We start from the raw sequence: 25145 nt of genomic DNA, 5'->3' as shown, positions 1-25145 counted from the left end.
TCGGACATCTCTAGCCAAAAGGTATGTGTGTCCAAGTTAAAGGAAACGGCAGGCTGTCTTCTTCTAATGGATTTATTACAATCTTTGCAAGCTGGGTAATGTTTGCTGTGGCCTGGAACAAAATGGCACACAAACAACTATCAGAAATGCAGCCAATGTTACATGCAAATATTAATTAAATACACAGGTGGACATAAGTCAAGGAAATTAAATGAGCTCAAAGATACCTACAAACGAGAAAAATGATGCAGCTGGCCTAAATATCATTTTAGCATCGATTAGCTTGCAGTCATGCACTCCAGCAAATCAAGAACATCAACAAAGCTCACCTTTTATGCTTTCACGAACAGCATAAAAAGTTTGGTGGACAAAATGAGACAAAGAAGGAGTGGGATTAAACACGTTTTTCTGTGGCAGTGTCGGAGAAAGTTGTACATGTAAACAAACTACGGTGAGTTCAAGGACCTCTGAAATTAGTAGGACAAAACGGCGCTCACCAAATACTCTCATCCTTGAAGCATGTGTAACATAAACAGTGGGATTTCGAACAGTTAGGGAGGTTTGTGTCATGTTTGTCGTACAGAAACCATATTAAAACAAAAAATATATTTTTTCCTCCATTTTCTTCCATTTTCACACATTTTTGAAAAAGCTCCAGGGAGCCACTAGGGCCGCGCTAAAGAGCCGCATGCTAGGGTCATTGCATCTTCTAAGAATTATGTAATTTTTATTCCTACAGTCAGACCTGTGTGTTGATTTCGCACCTGACGTGACGACTTGTAGCCGAAACCGTCAGGTACAAAAAACACACAAGTCTGGCTATAAGAATACAAAAATACAGTAATCCTTGCAATCCACTTACTGTAGTTATTATCTGTTCATGTTGCAAGATAATACGGACAATCTGCCAGCACAAGAGCACGTATGCATGGATTTTAAGTGAAAGGATAAATATGATCAATAAAAAGTTGATGGATAATAGATTATTTTAATGGTAGGTGGATCGTGAATATCGGGTCCAAAAGGCCTTGTATTCCGCTGGTTTCCCTGTGCCTAAGCCCTTTCTGCACTGCACTGATGATGATGTCATTGGAACAGAGTTCTACCTGATGGAGCATGTCGCGGTAAGTTTACTAACACTTATTTCACTGCTGGATTTGTGGTAATATATTGCCATGGTATTCATTCAATGAGTTACTTTAAGTTATATGACTCAAGTAAAAGTAAAAAGTAATTCAAATAATGAGTGAAAAATACTAATTTTTTAATAATTTTTTACAAAATATTCAGTCAAAGGCTAGACTCCAGGGAGGGGGTGCAGACTGAGGCCAAGAAAAAAAACCTCATAGCCATAGCACACATAAACATGTTTAATAGAATCAACAAAACTTGCAACAGAGGGGAGGGAGTGGGAGCTACGGAGGCCGGCTGCTGTTGTATAAGTGCTATTCAGCCGTCCATCGACCCTCAGGGGAATCAAGCGATGGTGAAGGTGCAGGGTGGGGGGGGGCACAACAAAAAATGTATGAAATAACATAGACATGCCTTATATGTTGTGACGTTATTTATTACTGTCGGAAATAACAGTGATAAAATAATAACTTTAAAATACCAGTACAGAATTATTAATACAAACAAAAAATAGGAGGACGAAGACGGCGCTCTGCTCTCTAAGCGTGTTACGGACTTTTGTTAAATATTAGGGGTGTAACGGTACGTGTATTTGTATTGAACCGTTTCGGTACGGGGGTTTCGGTTCGGTTCAGAGGTGTACCGAACGAGTTTCCACACGAACATATTAAAGGGGAACATTATCACAATTTCAGAAGGGTTAAAATCATTAAAAATCAGTTCCCAGTGGCTTATTTTATTTTTCGAAGTTTTTTTCAAAATTTTACCCATCACGCAATATCCCTAAAAAAAAGCTTCAAAGTGCCTGATTTTAACCATCGTTATATACACCCGTCCATTTTCCTGTGACGTCACACAGTGATGCCAATACAAACAAACATGGCGCATAGAACAGCAAGGTATAGCGACATTAGCTCGGATTCAGACTCGGATTTCAGCGGCTTAAGCGATTCAACAGATTACGCATGTATTGAAATGGATAGTTGCAGTGTGGAGGCAGGTAGCGAAAACGAAATTGAAGAAGAAACTGAAGCTATTGAGCCATATCAGTTTGAACCGTATGCAAGCGAAACCGACGAAAACGACACGACAGCCAGCGACACGGGAGAAAGCGAGGACGAATTCGGCGATCGCCTTCTAACCAACGATTGGTATGTGTTTGTTTGGCATTAAAGGAAACTAACAACTATGAACTAGGTTTACAGCATATGAAATACATTTGGCAACAACATGCACTTTGAGAGTGCAGACAGCCCATTTCAGGCGCGCTAAGAACATATATTTTTCCACGATTTCAGCACTCAGGTTAACCATACCTAAATAGACACAAAATACTGCATTACACAAGACTATCCGAATGTACTCGAATGATTGAAAAAAATAAATGTTTTTAATCTAAATTATTGGTAAATCTGTTTATGTATAATAATTTACGTAAAACCGCGAGTAATGAATAAAGTTTTCATCAATTAATATATTCTGTAGACATACCCTCATCCGCTCTCTTTTCCTGAAAGCTGATCTGTCCAGTTGTCCCTGAATAGCTCACACACTCCGGCAGATTCAATGGGGGTCTGGCGGCAGATTTCTTTGACTTTATCGTTGGAAATGCCTCTGCTTTGAGTGTCGCAGGATATCCACACATTCTTGCCATCTCTGTCGTAGCATAGCTTTCCTCGGTAAAGTGTGCGGAACAAACGACTGACCATTTCGTCGGCTTTCCCCACACCCTCGTATTTTGAACAAATTTCGTCCAATTTCTTGCCACTTTCGCATCTTTGGGCCACTGGTGCAACTTGAATCCGTCCCTGTTCGTGTTGTTACACCCTCCAACAACACACCGACGAAAGTAAGAAAATGGCGGATTGCTTCCCGATGTGACGTCACGTTGTGACGACATCGCTCCGAGAGCGAATAATAGAAAGGCGTTTAATTCGCCAAAATTCACCCATTTAGAGTTCGGAAATTGGTTAAAAAAATATATGGTCTTTTTTCTGTAACATCAAGGTATATATTGACGCTTACATAGGTCTGGTGATAATGTTCCCCTTTAAGGAGCCGCCTCCGCTTCATTCTACCTCTGTCTCTGTCAGTACTCTACACAGCACCCAGCATTGTCCCACCCACACAACCATCAGATTGGTTACAAACAGAGCGGTAACAGCCAATCAGCAGTGCGTATTCAGAGCGGTAACAGCCAATCAGCAGTGCGTATTCAGAGCGCATGTAGTCAGTGCTTAGCGTTTAGCAGGTAAGCATCAGGCAGCGGACTCTCCCAAATTATAATAAACACTTCCCAGTCAACTACTAGTAACATCACTGTGAGCCTGTTGACGTTCTAGAAATATAAAAGGCAGCTCAGCTCGCTCGCAGTCCTGGCTTGAGGTGAAGGCTAATTCGCTTGTAGCGTAACGTTAGCTCATTTTGCGTTGTGGGTGTGTGTGTGTTACGGACAGCAAAGCCCTGCCTGTCTGTTATTTCACTTTACCTTTTTCTGTGTTGATTGAGCTGTGTTGAAACAGCAAAAAAGGACATCATGTTAATTGAAGAGTTTCCTGAAGCTGTCTCTGATAGTTGATATAATAATGTAACTGCATCATTAAGCTTACATGAACTCCATGGTGTTCAGGGATAAATAGTCTCTCCTATTGCTATTGTACCATTTTTTTTAAGCTATAGTTACATTAATCATTAGTAATGAAGCAGCCTAGTTTTGAATGGCAGGGTCCCTGCTGTCACATGTTGATAAAAATATCACATTTACATAATAAAAATTAATTACAGGCTTCCCAAATGCTGTAATAAATTAAGCATGATGAGTTTACTTGAAACTGTTTAATGTTGCACTTTTTATATGTAGAAGAAAAGTTTTGTCATTTTATTTAATCTGAGCAACAACTTGAGGCAGTTTAATGTTTATTAACGTGGGCAGAATTATTATAGTGTTCCCAATGTTAAAAGGATAAAGCCATTGTTTACATATTTGGTAAATATATAACCAAAAATGTATATTTTGTTGTTTTCTTACTGTACCGAAAATGAACCGAACTGTGACCTCTAAACCGAGGTACGTACCGAACCGAAATTTTTGTGTACCGTTACACTCCTATTAAATATGTGAATAAACTAGAGCTGTCATTGTAACGCAATAATATCGCATTAACTATACATTTATATAATGGCACTAATTTTTCAACCCTCGGGCCGTGCCGAAGCGGGGGAAACTTGGCTGCAGTTCACATGCTACTGATGAGCCACAAGCGAGCAGAAATGGACTAAAAACCCAGCAGGCACAAGACATTGATCCAACGTTGATTATACATACATGTCCTTTAAAACTGACTTTAAAACAATGTTGCAAAATAGTTGTATATGTAAATTGAGACGACGTTGATGTCTAACATTGGATTCACGTTGTTGGTTGGAAAAGGACCAAATTTCAATGGTCAAATCAACGTCACAACCTGACATTGAATAAACGTTGTCAAAAAGCATGTTGTTTCAACCTTTTTATTTTAACTTGTCGAATTTTGATTGGTTAATGACCAAAATTCTATGATCAAATCAACGTCACAACCTGACATTGATTAAATATCGTCTAAAAGCATGTTGTTTCAATGTTATGTTTGAGTTGTTCAACATCAGGACCTAATTCAACAAATTCTCAACGTTGTTTTAATGTCTTGTGCCTGCTGGGAAGGGCACGTTATGGACATGTCAGGTTCAGAGCCATAACAAGTTGGTCTCCCAACAAGAAAGGATATTTTTTTTACTGCAGCAAAAGCCTGCTGCGCCTGTCGATCAGAGGTGGGTGGTGCTTCACTTCCGTGTTTAGATTACAGTTAACATTTAGTTTGTTATTGTGACTGCTTTAGGAAGAAAGATGGCATAAAAGCTCAACAGAAATGAAAGATGCTACGCAGGAAGTTAAAAGGATACTTTTTTTTAATTGAAAACCGTCGATCCTACATCAAAATATGCAAAAATACTTTGTCACCAAACCAATCACACACTTTTCCGGTTTAAAAAAAAAAGCGCTACGCTATACATCCGGTTTAACTCAATCAACAAAATAAAAATGTCTGACATTATGATCATGCTTTGTCAGAGATGTTTTGGAATGTTATTCTGTGCTATTTGCACCTAAAGAAATGCTAGTACATCAGTTTAGGAATATTGGGGGTGAGAGGGATTTTTCTGTCTGGCTGAAATATTGTGTAAGTTATTTTATAACTTGTTCTTGTGGAGTCCTCAATTACATAATAATTGGCAGGCTGAATATTACATTTTATCAATTCATAGACTAGGTTAAAACATTGCCATGCAGTAATATGAAGACCATTAACTTGTACAGAATATCAGAAGCATTTATTCAGGTAGAAATATTTCACAGATTATATTACCAAACATCTTGGTGACAATCAAAGCATTATCGTAACAATCCACATTTTATCTTATGAATGCATAAAACTAGTATCTAAACGTGGTGTAGCGCCTTCTCTGAATGTAAGTGCTCCTATAGCAGGAATACAAATTCTATATGTCTAGCAAGACACCAACACACAGCAGGGATTTTCTTTTCAAATGTCATTAAAAGCGTGTTTGTCCATTTTGTGTTGAGCTGTTTAAAACAGCATAATGTTTAAAAACATTTAATTAAAGCAAATTAATTGTATCATGGTATGAAAACTTTGGCCGAGGGTACACTTATTAATGATGTAATGCAATTAATGAGGAAATAAATAAATTTGTGATTAATTATGATTAATTTGGAGTTAACTAGGAACGATGTGATTAATCGCGATTAAAATTTGTTGTTGTTTGACAGCTGTAGAGTGAACACAAGCGCCTGTGTAAATATTTCATGTTTCAATCTCCATGCCTGCGGCTTATAGACGTGTGTGTGGCCATTATATGTACAAAATAAAAGTTATCCAAAAATTAGGTGGATGCGTCTTACAAACAGGTGTAGCCCGGGAATAACGGTACTTCCGCTACAGCCCTAGAGTGTGTGCGTGCGTGCGCCAGAGACAGAGAGACCAGCATATATGACAAAAAATGCACATTTAGCAGTTATTCGTGACTTTATAACAGGGCTAAAGTTAGCATCTATGACAGGCCTGAGCAATTACTTTGCCTAGGGTGGCCAGATTTAGAGAAAAAAATGTGTCTGGGGGCCAGTATATCTATTTTTAGGAACACTAATACAAAACCTCACAATAATGTCTGAATTCTAAAAACATTATAACAGACCGCCTTAAAAAACGGAATGGAATTTTAATTTTTTTTTATTGAATGAGACCCAGAATGTACATGAAAATAAAGAATGTGGAATTTACAATATTAACTATGAACTTTAGTTCTTAGTTAATATAATACGGTGTTCTGCTGACCTCGACTGCGGATGTTGTGGATCGGTGGAGGGAATACTTCGAAGACCTCCTCAATCCTACCAGCACGTCTTCCTATGAGGAAGCAGGGCCTGGGGAATCTGTGGTGGACTCTCCTATTTCTTGGGCTGAGGTTGCCGAGGTAGTTAAAAAGCTCCTCAGTGGCAAGGCCCCGGGGGTGGATGAGATCCGCCCGGAGTTCCTTAAGGCTCTGGATGTTGTGGGGCTGTCTTGGTTGACAAGACTCTGCAACATCGCGTGGACATCGGGGGCGGTACCTCTGGATTGGCAGACCGGGGTGGTGGTTCCTCTCTTTAAGAAGGGGAACCGGAGGGTGTGTTCCAACTATCGTGGGATCACACTCCTCAGCCTTCCTGGTAAGGTCTATTCAGGTGTACTGGAGAGGAGGCTACGCCGGATAGTCGAACCTCGAATTCAGGAGGAACAGTGTGGTTTTCGTCCTGGTCGTGGAACTGTGGACCAGCTCTATACTCTCGGCAGGGTCCTTGTGGGTGCATGGGAGTTTGCCCAACCAGTCTACTTGTGTTTAGTGGACTTGGAGAAGGCATTCGACCGTGTCCCTCGGGAAGTCCTGTGGGTAGTGCTCAGAGAGTATGGGGTAACGGACTGTCTTATTGTGGCTGTTCGCTCCCTGTATAATCAGTGTCAGAACTTGGTCCGCATTGCCGGCAGTAAGTCGGACCCGTTTCCAGTGAGGGTTGGACTCCGCCAAGGCTGCCCTTTGTCACCGATTCTGTTCATAACCTTTATGGACAGAATTTCTAGGCGCAGTCAAGGCGTCGAGGGTATCTGGTTTGGTGGCTGCAGGATTAGGTCTCTGCTATTTGCAGATGATGTGGTCCTGATGGCTTCATCTGGCCAAGATCTTCAGCTCTCACTGGATCGGTTCGCAGCCGAGTGTGAAGCGACTGGGATGGGAATCAGCGCCTCCAAGTCTGAGTCCATGGTTCTCGCCCGGAAAAGGGTGGAGTGCCATCTCCGGGTTGGGGAGGAGATCTTGCCCCTAGTGGAGGAGTTCAAGTACCTCGGAGTCTTGTTCACGAGTGAGGGAAGAGTGGATCGTGAGATCGACAGGCGGATCGGTGCGGCGTCTTCAGTAATGCGGACGCTGTATCGATCCGTTGTGGTAAAGAAGGAGCTGAGCCGGAAGGCAAAGCTCTCGATTTACCGGTCGATCTACGTTCCCATCCTCACCTATGGTCATGAGCTTTGGGTCATGACCGAAAGGATAAGATCACGGGTACAAGCGGCCGAAATGAGTTTCCTCCGCCGGGTGGCGGGGCTCTCCCTTAGAGATAGGGTGAGAAGCTCTGTCATCCGGGGGGAGCTCAAAGTAAAGCCGCTGCTCCTCCACATCGAGAGGAGCCAGATGAGGTGGTTCGGGCATCTGGTCAGGATGCCACCCGAACGCCTCCCTAGGGAGGTGTTTCGGGCACGTCCGACCGGTAGGAGGCCACGGGGAAGACCCAGGACACGTTGGGAAGATTATCTCTCCCGGCTGGCCTGGGAACGCCTCGGGATCCCCCGGGAGGAGCTGGACGAAGTGGCTGGGAAGAAGGAAGTCTGGGCTTCCCTGCTTAGGCTGCTTCCCCTGCGACCTGACCTCGGATAAGCGGAAGAAGATGGATGGATGGATGGATAAAACACTGAATATTGACAACACATGAACGTCACACCCCCTCTCGATCAACATACAATGAAGCGAAACGCAACAAAAATGCAACAAACGCAGCGAAATATGAACGCGAAGGGTAAAAAAACCCCACCTACTATCTGATATATCTGATGTATCGTTAAGCTTTAGAACTTTGTTGTGAAAATCTCCTTCCGCGTCTGTCTCTGACACCCGCATTTCAGGCTGGCCGCTCTGGAAACACTCTGTGGAAATGCTCCCCACCCACACTGCTTGGTGCCTCGTCTGAGCTGCTGTGACTTAGATGACCATAGTAACTAGTATATCATTCAAAAGCGCAGATTCCAACCATTGAAATACTTTGTATAGTTCAAGACTTATGGTAATTTTAAAAACATCACTGCACATCATAATGGCAGCTACAGTTTCCATCTTAAAGATCTAAAAAAATTATTTGGGAATGTCCGGCGGGCCAGATTGAAAAGCTTAACGGGCCTTACTTAGCTTGCCCAGGTCTGATCTATGACCTTAAACAAAACAACTTTCACAATTTACCATAACACTAGTTGGAAGTGGGTTCTGTAGGCTAAATTGTGAACAATACTACTGACACATGATATAAATGTTCATTTTCCAAATGTTTAAGGTAGTAGTTGAAGAGATGTGCTGCCTCGTCTGACGTCATGTCAACTTTTACAGTGTGTAGTCTGAGTGCGGTCATGTGACTGCCAGGCTCCGTTGAATTAGTGAAATGATAATTGAGCAGGGCCGCATATTCCGGGACCTCCGTCTGCCTGGAGTGAGCCCAGCAGAGAGAGCAGCTCTGTACGTGGCTGCAGTGGAGACCCTGGCCAAGCTGCATTCACTGGACCTGGGAGCATTGAAGCTCGACGCCTATGGCAAAGGAGCAGGCTACTGTCGGAGACAGGTGACGCCACGTACTCACATCACCGCCAAACATGGGATGAGTGACATTCACAAATGCTTTATCCTTGAAAGGTGTCCACTTGGACCAAGCAGTACACCGCGTCCGCTCACAGAGACATCCCGGCCATGAATGAGCTGTCCAATTGGTTAGTTAGCAATTTGCCAGCCGACGACGAAGAGGTTTCACTCGTCCATGGAGATTTCAGAGTGGACAATTTGATATTCCATCCCACTGAGGTCCTTAGCTTCCTATTATTGCCACTCTAACATGTGTGTTAACAATCTTTCGTCTTGGCCCCCTTCAGGCTCGCGTGCTGGCAGTGTTGGACTGGGAGCTGTCCACCACTGGGCAACCTCTCGTAGACCTGGCCTACTTCCTCATGCCTCACTACTGGTCCCCAAACCTCACCAAACTGAGCACTATGGGCAGCCTAAACGGAATACAAGGTCAGAATTAGAGATGTCCGATAATGGCTTTTTTACCGATATCCGATATTGTCCAACTCTTAATTACCGATTCCGATATCAACCGATGCCAATATATACAGTCGTGGAATTAACACATTATTATGCCTAATTTTGTTGTGATTCCCCGCTGGATGCATTAAACAATGTAACAAGGTTTTCCAAAATAAATCAACTCAAGTTATGGAAAAAAAATGCCAACATGGCACTGCCATATTTATTATTGAAGTCACAATGTGCATTTTTTTTTTTTTAACATGCCTCAAAACAGAAGCTTGGAATTTGGGACATGCTCTCCCTGAGAGAGACGTTGAGGTGGGCGGGGTTGGGAGGGTAGGGCAGTGGTCCCCAACCACCGGGCCGCCGATTGGTAACGGGCCGCACAAGAAAAAAAAAAAAAGTGTTTATTTTTTTTTTTTTATTAAATCAACATAAAAACACAATATATACACTATATATCAATTTATATCAATACAGTCTGCAGGGATACAGTCCGTAATCACACATGATTGTATTTCTTTATTAAACCCCCCCCGGTCCGCGGGACAAATTTTCAAGCGTTGACCGGTCCGCAGCTACAAAAAGGTTGGGGACCACTGGGGTAGGGGGTAGCGGGGGGTATATATTGTAGCGTCCCGGAAGAGTTAGTTCTGCAAGGGGTTCTGGGTATTTGTTCTGTTGTGTTTATGTTGTGTTACGATGCGGATGTTCTTCCGAAAAGTGTTTGTCATTCTTGTTTGGTGTGGGTTCACAGTGTGTTTGTAACAGTGTTAAAGTTGTTTATACGGCCACCCTCAGTGTGACCTGTATGGCTGTTGATCAAGTATGCATTGTAAATGTGAAAAGCCTTAGATATTATGTCACTGGGCCCGCACGCAAAGGAAGTGCCTTCAAGGTTTATTGGCGCTCTGTACCTCTCCCTACGTCCGTGTACACAGCGGCGTTTATAAAAGTCATACATTTTACATTTCGAAACCGTCCATCCATTTTCTACCGCTTATTCCCTTTGGGGTCGCGGGGGGCGCTGGAGCCTATCTCAGCTACAATCGGGCGGAAGGCGGTGTACACCCTGGACAAGTCGCCACCTCATCGCAGGGCCAACACAGATAGACAGACAACATTCACACTCACATCCACACACTAGGGCCAATTTAGTGTTGCCAATCAACTTAACCCCAGGTGCATGTCTTTGGAGGTGGGAGGAAGCCGGAGTACCCGGAGGGAACCCACGCAGTCACGGGGAGGACATGCAAACTCCACACAGAAAGATCCCGAGCCCGGGATTGAACCCAAGACTACTCAGGACCTTCGTATTGTGAGGCAGATGCACTAACCCCTCTGCCACCGTGAAGCCCGAAACCGATACCGATAATTATGAAACCGATACCGATAATTTCCGATATTACATTTTAAAGCATATTATCGGACATCCCTAGTCAGAATAAAACAAAATCACTTAAACATAGAACCAAACTAACATATTTTTTTCTTATGGACCAGGTATTCCCACAGTGGACAACCTGATCTCCGTATATAGGCGCTGCCGGGGGATCCCATCTGCTTTGCCACCGTTGAATTTTTATCTGGGTCTATCTTTCTTCAAGATGGCAGGAATAGCTCAGGTTGCTTTTTTTGTCTTTTATTCATGCACATCATACCACTGCCAAGTACAAACAATATGACTGAATTGAATGTTTCTATTACCTGTGTTTTTATCCATCAGGGAGTCTATGCACGCCACCTACTGGGCAATGCCAGCGCCGCCAATGCGGCCGAGTTTGGCCATTGTGTGGAGCCCCTGGCCGTGTCGGCCCTGCAGCTCATACAGAGGTCTGTGTTTGAATCCAGCTGTGTTTAAATGACCTTTTACTCCAGGGAAACTCTTATCACCCCTGAAGCTGTCTCAGACATCTGCTAATTTTCATCGACGCGAATCAAAGAATTCCAAGCATTCACACAATCAACATCAAGTCCATAAACCATCTAGAAGTATTTCCTCGAGTCCGTTTAAAGGGCGGATTTCTTCCATCTGCTGTGTCAAGCTAGCAAAGATTGGACGCACACTTTGAGTTTTCAGTGAAAACTGTCTTCTCTCCGCAGACCTCTGGCTGCTCCACAGGAAGCCAGGCTGTTTTTGCAGACAACCAAAGGCCAGGCGGTGCTACAGCAGGTGAAGGGCTTCATGAAGCAATTTGTGCTTCCTGCTCAGAAGGTCAGTGCTCAGACAAAGCCACACTGTGTTTTCTCCCCTCAAAACTTTGAACTTGCACATGAACAGAGTTGTTCACTAACAGTGGGAACAAGAACAAGGCCCTCATTGACTATAACAGCATGCCCAGGCATTAGCACTCTCTTTCAGAGGTCACAATAGGGCATGAATTGCTTGGTTTTAAAGGACATCACGTCCGGCTCACGCCCCGCTCATTAAACATGCCTGGTGGTCCACAGTTACAGGCGGCATGTAGCCTTTCTCGAAGAAAAATGCCCTATGCTTGCGTTGTTTATGGCTGTACAAACCGTTCAAATCGTGAAAAGGATAACGAGTTCCTCGAGAGGGAATCAGGTAGGGCGGAAAAAATAGTTTACAAAACGATGATGAAAAAAGATGCACCCCAGCAGGCACAAGACATTAAAAGACTTGCTGAATTAGACTTAGACCTTGACCAGGGGTCGGCAACCTTTACCAGTCAAAGAGCCATTTTGACCAGTTTCACAAATTATAGAAAACAATGGTAACCGCAAAAACTTTTGAAATTTAAAATGAAATAACACTGCATACAAAGGTTTTTTTTTTACTTTGTGCTATGTATAAACCAGGGGTCTCAGACACGTTGCCCACACCTTTATATGGAATTTTTAAGCTGGTGCGGCACGCGACATTTATATGAATAGTGCTTGTCAGCGTCATGCGTGCTGTGATGGTACAGCATATGGCGCCCGTTACAACCAGCGTGCCTGATCAGCCACATGTTGTATGGGGCTCCCGCTTGCTCACATAGGTGACAGCAAGGCATACTTACTCAACAACCACACAGGTTACACTGACGGTGGCGGTATAAAAAAAAAACTTTAACACTCTTACTAATAATGCGCCAACCCACACCAAACAAGAATGACAAACACATTTCGGGAGAACATCTGCACCGTAACACAACATAAACACAACAGGACAAATACCCAGAATCCCATGCAGCCCTAACTCTTCCGGGATACATTATACACCCCCCGCTACCAAACCCCGCCCACCTCAACCGTCGCACAGAGAGAGAGAGAGGAGGGGGGGTTAATGTGGTAGCAGGGGTGTATAATGTATCCCGGAAGAGTTAGGGCTGCATGGGATTCTGGGTGTTTGTTCTGTTGTGTTTATGTTGTGTTAAGGTGCAGATGTTCTCCCGAAATGTGTTTGTCATTCTTGTTTGGTTTTGGTTCAAAGTGTGGCGCATTATTAGTAAGAGTGTTAAAGTTGTTTTATATGGTCACCGTCAGTGTAACCTGTGTGGCTGTTGACCAAGTATGCATTGCTGTCACGTACGTGCGCAAGCAGAAGATGTATATTGTATAACAATTGTTAGGCTGGCACGCTGTTAATACAGATTGTAGAGGGCGCTGAATATTGTACCATCATAGCACGCCCTTATTATAGTTGTAAGGGTGAATATTGATCCCGGGAGTTTTCTGCGAGAGGCACTGAAATCCGGAAGTTTCACGGGAAAATTGGGGGGTTCAGCAAGTAAGCTGCTGAGCCGCATCAGAGTGATCAAAGCCGCGGGTTGCCGACCCCTGACCTAGACTTAGACTTAGACTTCCTTTTTATTGTCATTCAAATTTGAACTTTACAGCACAGATAAGAACGAAATTTCATTACATAAGCTCATGGTAGTGCAGGATAAAAAAGCAATAAGGTGCATATATAAATAAATAAATATACATCCATCCATCCATTTTCTACCGCTTATTCCCTTTTGGGGTCGCGGGGGGTGCTGGAGTCTATCTCAGCTACAATCGGGCGGAAGGCGGTGTACACCCTGGACAAGTCGGCCCTGCGAATATACATAAATAATATATATAATATATATATATATATATATATATATATATATATATATATATAAAATAAATAAATAGATTACTGTACAGATAAATATATTGCATTTTTTCACATGCGTCCACGTTTATGGATGTATCTTATATTGTCTTTTTTATTCCAGCGAGTTAATCCATTTTGGGGGGAGTTGAGGGGATAATTTAATTATGATGCGTTCAAGAGTCTTACGGCCCGAGGGAAGAAGCTGTTACAGAACCTGGAGGTTCTGCTTTGGAGGCTGCGGAACCTCTTTCTCGAGTCCAGCAGTGAAAACAGTCCTTGGTGGGGGTGGGAGGAGTCTTTGCAGATTTTCTGAGCCCTGGTCAGGCAGCGGCTTTTTGCGATCTCCTGGATAGGAGGAAGAGGATTAGGTCCTGTTGTTGAGCAACACAAACACAACATTGAAACAACATACTTTTTGACAATGTTTATTCAATGTCAGGTTGTGATGTTGATTTTACCATTGAATTTTTAGTCATTTCCCTACCAATTTACTACAACACAAATACAACATTGAAACAACATACTTTTTGACAACGTTTATTCGATGTCATGTTGTGACGTTGATTTGACCATTGCAATTTTGGTCATTTCCCAACCAACAACATGGATCCAACGTTGGACATCAACGTTGTCTCAATTTATTTTGCAACGTTGTTTCAAAGTCAGTTATAAAGGACATTTATGTATAATCAACGTTGTATCAATGTCTGGTGCCTGCTGGGACGCACTCCAGTCCAAGGGAGCAAAGTTGAAGAATGCACAGGTTTGCAGTGATCACTTTGTTAAAGGTTTGTTTTATATACTTTTAACGTTTATTATTTCCCATTGAAGTATTATCTTGAAATTATTTGTATTTCTTCAAACAAATGTTTGCTACGAGTGTTCCGAAAAGCACCAACTCGGCCAGTATAAATAAAAGAAAGCAAATGGTGAGCTAAACCTAAAAGTGTTAAGCTTTTATCAAAGGCAACAATCATAACTGAAGCTTTCAGCACATACACAAGGTTGATATCTATAGTTATGTTTTGATAAAGACGGGGAAAACATGCAACAACAAAGTTAAATAATGAAATACAGTAGAGAGTCTTGATACCAATTTCTTTGACCCAGCCAAACACAAAGAAGTTGTAGACCTCCATGCTTTTCCAAGTTTTCATCTGTTTTGTCATGTAGAATGATGTCTGGAGCACAAGATAGTTCCATATGTCTGGGAACGCGACTGACGGATAATCCTTGATACCACTCGAAAAATCTTTTTTTGGTAAAGTATATCTCTTGGCATCTGTTTGTCTCGAGAGACAATAGAGTTTTGCGCTCAAATGTCAATTCATGTGCTACGCCTGTTGTGACTATATAAGCCAATTCTTGACAGGCATGCTTTGTTGCAGTTCCTGCATACATATTGTATCGTTGGTTGATTCAGTGGGGGTGTGACTGTTCGCTTTCTACGTTCATGCTTCTCCTCCCACTGTCTTACTCTTCTTAAGTCACTCTGATGTACGCCCTCCTTCACTAACTTCCTCCATTTCCCACGTTCAGCTGAAGAAGCTTACCAGTTTAATGGGTTGATGTCACTGGCCTTCATATCACGCTTACACACATCTTTAAAACGAATGACAGGTCTTCCCACAGCCCTTGTTCCAGAGGCCAGTTCTCCGTACAGGATGTCTTTTGGAATGCGAGTGTCATCCATTCGACTTACATGGCCAAGCCATCTCAGACGTCGTTGTGTAAGGAGAGCGAAGATTGTCTTCATTCCTGTTTTCTCGAGGATATCCTTATTCGGGATACGATCCTGCCATTTGATTCCCAGAATCCGCCTTAGGCACCGAAGATGGAAGGAGTTCAAACAGCGCTCTTGGCGTGCATACGAGGTCCATGACTCGCTGCCATAAAGTAGAGTGCTGAGAACACAGGCTTGATAGATCTTCATTTTCGTGTTGATGGTTAGCAGTGTGTTCTCCCAAGCACGCTTGGAGAGTCTAGCCATCGTTGTAGATGCTTTGCCGATGCGGATGTTGAGCTTGGCATCGAGAGAGAGATTGCTGCATATGGTTGAGCCAAGATAGGTGAAGTTCTCAACAACTTGCAGGTTGTGGTTTCCGATGGAGATCCTTGGAATGTTGCGCATATCTTGTCCCATAATGTTGGTCTTCTTGAGGCTTATAGTTAAGCCAAAGTCTTGGCATGCATCAGAAAAGCTGTTGATCAGCCTCTGTAGTGCTTCCTCTGATGGTGAGGCCAGAGCAGCATCATCTGCGAAGAGCATCTCTCTGATGAGGACTTTACGCACTCTAGTCTTTGCCCGGAGACGTGCGAGGTTGAACAGTTTCCCGTCGCTCCTTGTGTGCAGGTAAACACCATCGTCAGATGATTTGAATGCTTCTGACAATAGCAACGAGAAGAAGATTCCGAAGAGCGTAGGAGCAAGCACGCATCCTTGCTTCACCGAATTCTCAATTGGGAATGGGGCTGATGCGGAGCCGTCATACTGGATAGTTCCTTGCATATCTTCATGGAATGATGTTATCAGCTTCAGCAGCTTTGGTGGGCAGCCTATCTTGTGCAAAAGCTTGAAGAGAGCCTTCCTGCTAACTAAATCGAAGGCCTTTGTAAGGTCGATGAAGGCGATATACAATGGTTGTCTCTGCTCACGGCATTTCTCTTGTAATTGTCTGATAGAAAATATCATGTCAATGGTCGATCTCCCTGACCTGAGTTTTCATCTGTTTTGTCATGTAGAATGATGTCTGGAGCACAAGATAGTTCCATATGTCTGGGAACGCGACCGACGGATAATCCTAGATACCACTCGACAAATCTTTTTTTGATAAAGTAATTAATTAATTGCATAGTTTGATTTTATTGCTCGTGTCTGATTTTTGTTGTGAGGTCTAGGCCCCTTGTGTAGTTTGCACGCTGCTTGCTGCACAACTGCCATCTTGGCTTGGTTGACCACCACTGTTTTTCACCTCCGGGAAGAAGTCGCGTCACGGAATACAAGCAATAACGTTGTCTTTTAACTATGACATTTGTCACTGCAGGAAGTTGCAGACTACTACATCCAACATGCTCACTCCCCTTTAAGGTGGAACACCCCCCAAATAATAGAAGACTTAAAGGTAGGAAACACACACATGCTCTGTGCATTCAGCGCGCCACTGAAAGGCTTCAAGGAATGTTTGTCTGGACAGGTGAAAGCCAGGGAGATGGGGCTGTGGAACCTTTTCCTGCCGGCCGCCAGCGGACTCACTCAGCTGGACTACGCCTTCATCGCAGAGGAGACTGGACGCTGCCTCTTTGCCCCGGAAGTTTTTAACTGCCAGGCGCCTGGTAAACATCCCTGTACCTTCTTTTTCAAGACTGTCAGCATTGCGGTGTTTTTTTTAAATTAATTGGCTATTCAATGTGTCAGCCATCATTAAGTTTGAATGTATTTGGCCTGAGCTACGTACGACATGAGGGTAGGGTTGGGCGATAAAGACAACATATGACATAAATCAGGGATGTCAAATTCGTTTTCATTGAGGGCCACATCGCAGTTATGGCTGCCATCAGAGGGCCACTTGTAACAGCGAATAATGTATGAATTTGCCTCTGGATTTCATTATTAATTATATAAATAGTTTTAAGTAGACTGTCGATTTTACAGCAAAAACTTTACATTTACAAAATTGTTCTATAAAATATTGTTTTTTTTTATTTTTTACAACATTTTACTGTAAATGGAAAAACAGTACCACTGTTTTTTACGGAAATAGATAGCAGCTTAGTTGCCAGAATTGTTGTGTTAAATTTACATTGGTATTTACAACATTATATTGTTAATGGAAAAACAGTACAAGTTTTTTTTTTATTCTGGCAACTTAGCTGCCAGTTTTTCTACTGTAAAAACAAATGTACCGTCTTTCCAGTTACAGTAATACATTGTTAAAAACAACAACTGTAGATTTTACAGTAAAAAAACTGGCAGCTCTGTCAACAGAATTTTAACACAAAAAACAGTTCTTTTTTTTCAATTTACAGTAATATGCTGTAAATAAAAGGGAACATTTATTGTCATTTTTATTAATTTGATGGGTAGTTTGCTGTAAAGTTAAGTATTTTTATTTAGACAAAAACATGTTTGGAAAAAATGATAATTTACTGTAATATTTGTTGCAATATTGGATACTATTAAAGTTTAAAAGGTATGCAAATTCAAGCAGTACATATATTTTTTTCTGTCAAAATGAAAAAAATCCATTACATTTAGTGAGAAAATATTAAATACTTTATTTACACATCATTTCCGGGTGATTGCGCGCCAGATAAAATGATGTCGCGGGCCAGATCTGGCCACCGGGCCTTGAGTTTGACACCTGTGATATAAGTGATATAAATTTGGCAGACGGCAGAGCTTTTAATACTATCGTTATATCGTAATAATGCACGTTGATGACACATTCTAGTTGTGTGCCGCTAATTTGACAGCGACCTAGTGTGTAAATGTGAGTGGAAATGGTTGTCTGTCTATCTGTGTTTGCCCTGCGATGAGTTGGCGATTTGTCCAGAGTGTACTCCGCCTTCCGCCTGAGTGCAGCTGGGATAGCCTCCAGCCCCCCTGCAATCCCGAGAGGGACAAGCGGTAGAAATTAGATGCATACCTGCCAACAAGTATGGTTTTCCCGTAATAAGTACGTTTTTTAATCCATTTCGGTTTACGGCTGCAGTGGTAAAAACTACGGTTTTCCATTAAAAATTATTAACTTAAAAATCCTTAGAAAAATTTTTATTTGTGAAATCGCAATATAACCAATTCCAATCGGCACTGCTCTGATAACTTCCTGTCGAGCGAGAGGCAATTTATGGCTCCACTGCCAAACACTAGGCACCAAATCGCAATTGTTCTCAACCGAATGGACGGCCATGGAATCAGCTGGAAAAAAATCGCGAACGAGTCTTAAACCAAAAAGAAAATTACAGTTATTCTGTGAAGAATATTCCAAAGCCTATCCAGGAATAATTCCTTTCAAGAAAAGGGGAAAATTACGCGAACTGTACTTTATGCCGCAGTAATGTTGGGATCGAAGAAAGTAGTTGCCGCTTCCATCACGGAAACGTCTCCTTCAGTGTTCATTGCTGGTAAGTAGGGAAATAGGCACTAAAACTTCATTAATTAGTAAATGCATCATTTACTCTCCCTTAACTAACATAATACTATTTTAAAATCAAAGGTCATTTTTTTTAGTATTTTTCAATTTTGATATTCAGACGATAATGTTATTTCCATAGAGTGGCATGTTAAAATATTGCAACATTATTCATATTTTTTATGAATTATTTTTATTTGCGAAACGACAGTAATTTAATTTAAAAAAAATCATAGTTTTGAAGACATCTATCATGGTAACCTATGGTACTATACGTTTTAACTTTTTATTTATGTATCTCGGTCAGTTAATCTGATGTCATTACTTAAACATTATTCAAATAATTGAATAGAAATTACATGTATGTTCTTCAAGATGAGATTATTTCAATTCAGCCTGCATATATTTATTATAATAACAAAGTAAGTTGAATTATGATTACATTTCACATGCTCATGTAAGGATGAAAAAAATCTCCATAAATTACATCCATCCATCCATCCATTTTCTACCACTTGTCCCTTTTGGGGTTGCAAGGGGTGCACATATACATTGAAAAATAATATGCATCATTATCTATCTTTTTTATCCCACCGGTACTGTAAATAGTCATATCACCCTGTCTGTCTGTCCGTCCGTAATACTTTCAGATTTCTGAATTTTTTATATACCGGTAGTTCTAAATTCTTTTTTTTTTTTTAAATAGTTAAATTTGGACACATTTTTGCAGGTTTTTTTGTGTGTCAAAAGTTGCCTCTGATTAGGACAAATGTGAAGGTTTGAGCCACAATTTAACCTGTCTGAATGCCGAAATTCATTCAAAAGTTGGCAGGTATGTAGATGGATGGATCGATGGACGCAAACAAACTCATCCGCAACGCACAGTAGCATTCTTGCAAGCGGCTAATGTCCCTCCACAGTGCAAAGCCATGTCTAAATCAGGAATCCTAGCACATATGGCACCAAATAAACTACGCTACACTATACACTGTAGAAGGATATGCTAACTGCTAAGATAAAGTTCTTGAATGTAAACAAAGGTGGGCAGATCAATACCAATAGTGACAGTAACGATACCAAGTACCGGTAGTATAGCATCAGGCCAGTAACACAGTGGTTCCATCGATATTTTCATTATCAAAAAGTCGTTTGACGTTTGTGTTATTGTTTACAAACTCAGAAAATGAGTCCCAGGACACAGGAGTACTTTAAAGGCAAGAACCAAATGATTTAAATCAGGGACATTAGGAAATATTTTCAGAATTTTAGTATTTGATTGATATTGTTACACCGCTATCCTGTGTTTTTGTCTGATTATGATTGCTATCTAAAGTTGAATCATTGAGAATCAGAATAGTTTTTATTGCCATTGTTTGAGAACGGGTTCACAAGCTAGGAATTTTTCTTGGTGCAATCGTGCAACATCAAACACATATGACACAGAATAGGTAATAAAATGAGCTGTAACTGAGCTATCAGTTCATGTGCCTGATGGCCGAGGGGAAGTAATGTAATTCAAAGATGTTGAAAATATGAAGTATCAGAATGGGTATGACCAATACCGCCTCTGCAACTATTTGGTATTGGATCGGTTTAATGTTTTTCATATTGTTCTCTGAGTATGATGATGTCCTGTGTGTTGTCCAAAGACACAGGAAACATGGAAGTTCTCCACATGTTTGGCACGGACGAGCAAAAAAAGAAGTGGTTGGAACCCCTGATGAGAGGAGAGATGCGCTCGTGTTTCTGTATGACAGGTAAGTCCAGCTCCACCACACAGAAGGTGACAAGTGAGGAATGTTGCAACTAGTGCTGTCAAGGAATTAAAAAAAAGAGCCATTAATTAATCACGATCTGTAACTATTCACTCATTTAATTGTTCATGATTAAAACTGTAATTAATCTCTTTTTTATTTTTGCTTAAAAATGCAGGAAAACACCCTCAACTTGAGGAATTTTAATTTCAATTCATTACGTTATTAGAAACATATTTATTTGAACAAAAAAGTGTCTTTATTAAGTTATTTATTATTTTGAACATATAGTCTGATTTATTTATTTGAAAGTTTGATTGCTTCTTCCTGTCTGTTTGAATAAACCATAAGCATTGTACTGTAGGTTAATATAGCAATTGTAAAACACTGACATAACATCAGGAGAATAACAGCACTATATATGCCATGGGATCTAATTATGTGCATTACAGCTATTGTTAACACAACAAAAAAAAGGTAATTAACAATGAATAAATAAAGTTAAAGTCCCAAATATTGTCACACACACCGGGTGTGGTGAAATATGTCCTCTGCATTTGACCCATCCCCATGTTCACCCCCTGGGAGATGAGGGCAGCAGTGAGCAGCAGCGTGCGCCGCGCTCGGGAATCATTTGACGATTCAACCCCCAATTCCAACCCTTGATGCTGAGTGCCAAGCAGGGAGGCAATGGGTCCCATTTTTTGTAGTCTTTGGTATGACTCACAACATCCCAGTCTCAGGGCGGGCACTCTAACCACAAGGCCACTGAGTTGGTGGCATGGATGACACTTGATGACAATAACACCTGAGATCATTAGTCTTATTTTAATGAAACAATTATAAATGTATTTATTTGTTTATTATTTCGTACTGTTATTGTCGTGATATTATTTGATTGCAGGTATTTCCGACAGTGTTAGATAGCACATAAAAAATGTCTGTGATTTTAAAAATTTTCATTGTGAAATGAATCAATGCACAATAGTCATGACTCATCCTATAATCGTTGCATCCCTATCACAGTGCCATTGTTGCTCTCAGTCAAGCACAAGAAGAGGGCAAGGAAACCCGCAGGCAGTGTTGGGTTAGTTACTGAAAACCAGTAACTACAGCAGTTACAGTTACTAGTTACTTTGTTTCAAAAGTAACTGAGTTATTAACTCAGTTACTTACACCAAAAAGTAATGCGTTACTGTGAAAAGTAACAATTTAGTTACTTCTTTTTTTTTTCTTCTTCTTTTTTTTTTAAGGCTCCCATTAATGACCTTTTAGCCTTCATTTCAGTACTGTTATTGCACTGGAGAATAATACAATCTGTTGATCAACTTGACATGCATTTGCATCACTAAACTCTTTTAGCAATGTGGTCTACATACAACACACAAAGACAAAGATATATTTCAACGGGCCAATTTATTTCAGGCCAGAACAAATTGACAAAACTATTTTAAATAGCTGCAACATAATGGCACTTTAACTTTAACTTTAAGTAGATAGGATCTTTGATCCAAGACACAACTTACATTTAACTAAAATGTTATTTTCTTTGTGCTCGACAAAAGAAAAGTATTGAGAATGTCTCCATGTTAAGAAACTCGACTTCTGGTTTCGCCATGATGTCTTGTTAGTTGTTATGAGAGTAGCGTATGTGTGTGTGTGTGTGTGTGTGGCCCTTTAAGATATGACAGCTTGTGAGGTGAGTGACGTCAGTGAGTGAGTGGGTGAGAGAGGTGAGCGAGCGGCGACAGTGAGTGCGTGCAGGTGCTCTAGCTTGGTGGATGGCTGCGTCCAATAAAGTCACAAAGTTGCAACAAACCGCCGGCCTCGTCATTCACCCTCAGGTGTAAAGACCCACTTCTGGGTAAAGTGAAGGTTGTTAGCCCCGAAGTACATAGGCCCTGGAGGAACGTCTCCCCTGCGCCCCTACACTACGGTCTGGGAGCCCCCCCTCCCCCCACCCACAGAAAGCACGCCTCTTCTTTTCCTTGTGACACAGAAGGACGACACCGCAGCGCTTCAATAAAACACACTCAGATCTTCTGTTTCTAGTCGAAACTACATACAAAAATAACGTAAAATAACGCAGTAACGCATCATGTAGTAACGGTAACTGAGTTGCTGTAAATAAAAAATAACGCGTTAGATTACTAGTTACCGCCGTAACGCGTTAGTCCCAACACTGCTCGCAGGCATACAGAGACAATAAAGTTAGATATTAAAAATCTGATTAACGCGGTTAAATAAACATAATGTGCTAAATATGGCAGTGATTACAATTACCGTGATGATTTAATCTAGTCGCAACAGTATTGCTGTAGAAACACCCTCTTTCAGTATTTGTGTATTCTGTATTGGGTCATTTCTCCAAGCATTTTTTCCATTTGGTTCCTCAGCTGGAAACAGCTGCAGGCCAGAGGTGTTGACAGTGGGAGTCAACCTCCCCAAAGCTTTTTTTAAACAAGTTATTGATGTGCGATTTTATTTTTGCTGGATATGTTATACTGGATAATGAGGAAAGAATGCGACGTATTCATAAGTCAAATGTTATACAATCCTGTGTGTGTCCGTGTGATATTTTAGCAATGTTATCAGGACCAATTTTTTTATTCAATCACTCATTTATTTTATTTAGTTTAATTATTTATTGAAATACTATTAGAAAAAACACAAACTGAAGAAGATACAAGACATTTATATGTAATGTATGTATCGGTATGCAGATAATATCAAACCATATAGCACGTTTTATGATTTTTAAAGCATTTAAAACACTTCTTTGTGGTCTGCATAACATTTATTGGTAGTTCTATGATCAAAACTTTACATAGATTATGTTTTACAGACCATTCAGTCTGCTTTCTGACCGCCTCTTCAGTATGCGCCGTTTTTGTGGGCGGTCTTATTTACGTGTTTTACTTCAATGGCGTCTTCTTTCTGCCATCTTTGTTGTAGTTTTTAGAATTTCCATAGCAAATCTACTGATGGATAAAAGTTTGAACTAGGGTTGTACGGTATACCGGTACTAGTATAGTACCGCGATACTAATGAATCATATTTGGTACTATACCGCCTCTAGAAGTACCGGTCCCCCCCACTTTTTTTTTAACGGGCATGACGGCGCGTCGTCACGTCATGACATTGCTGGGTTTATAAGCAGAGGAGCATGTTCGGCAGCGCACAATCACTGAGTACTTACAAGCAGACACAGTGTGTAGACAGAAAAGGGAGAATGGACGCATTTTGGCTTAAAAACTAACGATAAAGGTGAAGTCATAACACTGAAACGCCCTCGGGAAGAGGTGCTTTAAGTCATGGCTAGCTAGCTAGCGGCTACTTCTAAATCACTAATCCTCGCCTCCATGGCGACAAATAAAGTATGTTTCTTACAAGTATCATCCCTGCAGGACGAGGAATAGCTAAACATGCTTCACTACACACCGTAGCTCACCGGCGTCACAATGTAAACAAATGCCATGGTTGGATCTACACCTGACATCCACTGTAATGATACCAAGTACAGGAGCGTATCTAGTCGATACTACTATTGCATTGATATTTTTTAGCATCACAAAATCTTTTTTTCGTTTTCTTAAACTGTATATTATGTTTATAAACTCAGGAAACACATCAATGGACACATGAGGACTTAAATTATGACCAATGTATGATCCCGTAACTACTTGGTATCGGATCGATACCCAAATTTGTGGTATCATCCAAAACTAATGTAAAGTATCAAACAACAGAAGAATAAGTGATTATTACATTTGAACAGAAGTGTAGATAGAACATGTTAAAAGAGAACGTAAGCAGATATTAACAGTAAATGAGCAAGTAGATTAATAATTCATTTTCTACCACTTGTCCTTAGTCATTTTGACAAAATAATAGAATGACAAATGACACAATATGTTACTGCATACGTCAACAGCTAAAATAGGAGCCTTTGTTTGCTTACTACTAAAAGACAAGTTGTCTAGTATGTCAACTATTTTATTTAAGGACAAAATTGCAACAAGAAACATTTTTAAGATTTTTAGTTAAAATTAAGCCAATAATGTAATTTTTTTTTGATCCCCTTTATGTAGAAAAGTATCGAAATACATTTTGGTACCGGTACCAAAATATTGGTATCGGGACAACCCTAGTTTGAACTGTATTCTCATTTAGATTAGAAATGGCAACAGCTCAGGATGCATGTGCATGTACGAGCCAGTCTTCCCCACAACAAGTTCTCTGGGTACAACTTTACCATACCATATATGGGCAGACGAGATAGGGCAGAAAACGTCACAGGACAGAGCAAATTCCAAAAGGCTTGTTTGGCGGGAGTATGAAGGAAGGAAGTGGGACATGTCTGCTGCATGTTTCAAAACATAACAAAATGCCTCAAGTAAGAGCATGATAACATGAATGTGCAGTAAATAAGTGTTGCCATGGTGAAAACCACATTGAACATCAATAACCTTGTTTAAATAGGGCGGTCTGTACCAGTTATCAATTGTATCAATTGTAAATCACACGCAATTTTATAGTTTGCACACGTTGTTTAGAGCTTTGTATTTGGACCTTAAACATTGCAATCCTTATTTTGTTTTTCTG

General features: G+C 41.0%; 1 protein-coding gene across 1 annotated transcript in view; it reads left to right on the top strand.

The window, feature by feature from the left end:
- The window catches only part of acad11 (acyl-CoA dehydrogenase family, member 11), an 81767-nt gene that overhangs the window by 16319 nt on the left and 40303 nt on the right, over positions 1–25145 (top strand). The window contains exons 4-13 of the mRNA XM_061965832.1: positions 999–1124; positions 8942–9103; positions 9175–9339; positions 9408–9549; positions 11068–11189; positions 11291–11397; positions 11668–11779; positions 16699–16776; positions 16849–16987; positions 20436–20543. Coding sequence (XP_061821816.1) covers positions 999–1124; positions 8942–9103; positions 9175–9339; positions 9408–9549; positions 11068–11189; positions 11291–11397; positions 11668–11779; positions 16699–16776; positions 16849–16987; positions 20436–20543 — 1261 coding nt within the window. The remainder of the gene's footprint in view (positions 1–998; positions 1125–8941; positions 9104–9174; positions 9340–9407; positions 9550–11067; positions 11190–11290; positions 11398–11667; positions 11780–16698; positions 16777–16848; positions 16988–20435; positions 20544–25145) is intronic.

This window comes from Nerophis lumbriciformis, linkage group LG07 (genome assembly GCF_033978685.3).
Source record: "Nerophis lumbriciformis linkage group LG07, RoL_Nlum_v2.1, whole genome shotgun sequence".
Classification (NCBI taxonomy): Eukaryota; Metazoa; Chordata; class Actinopteri; order Syngnathiformes; family Syngnathidae; genus Nerophis; species Nerophis lumbriciformis.
Note: the sequence above shows the minus strand (reverse complement) of the source record. Positions and strands in the feature narration are given on the sequence as shown.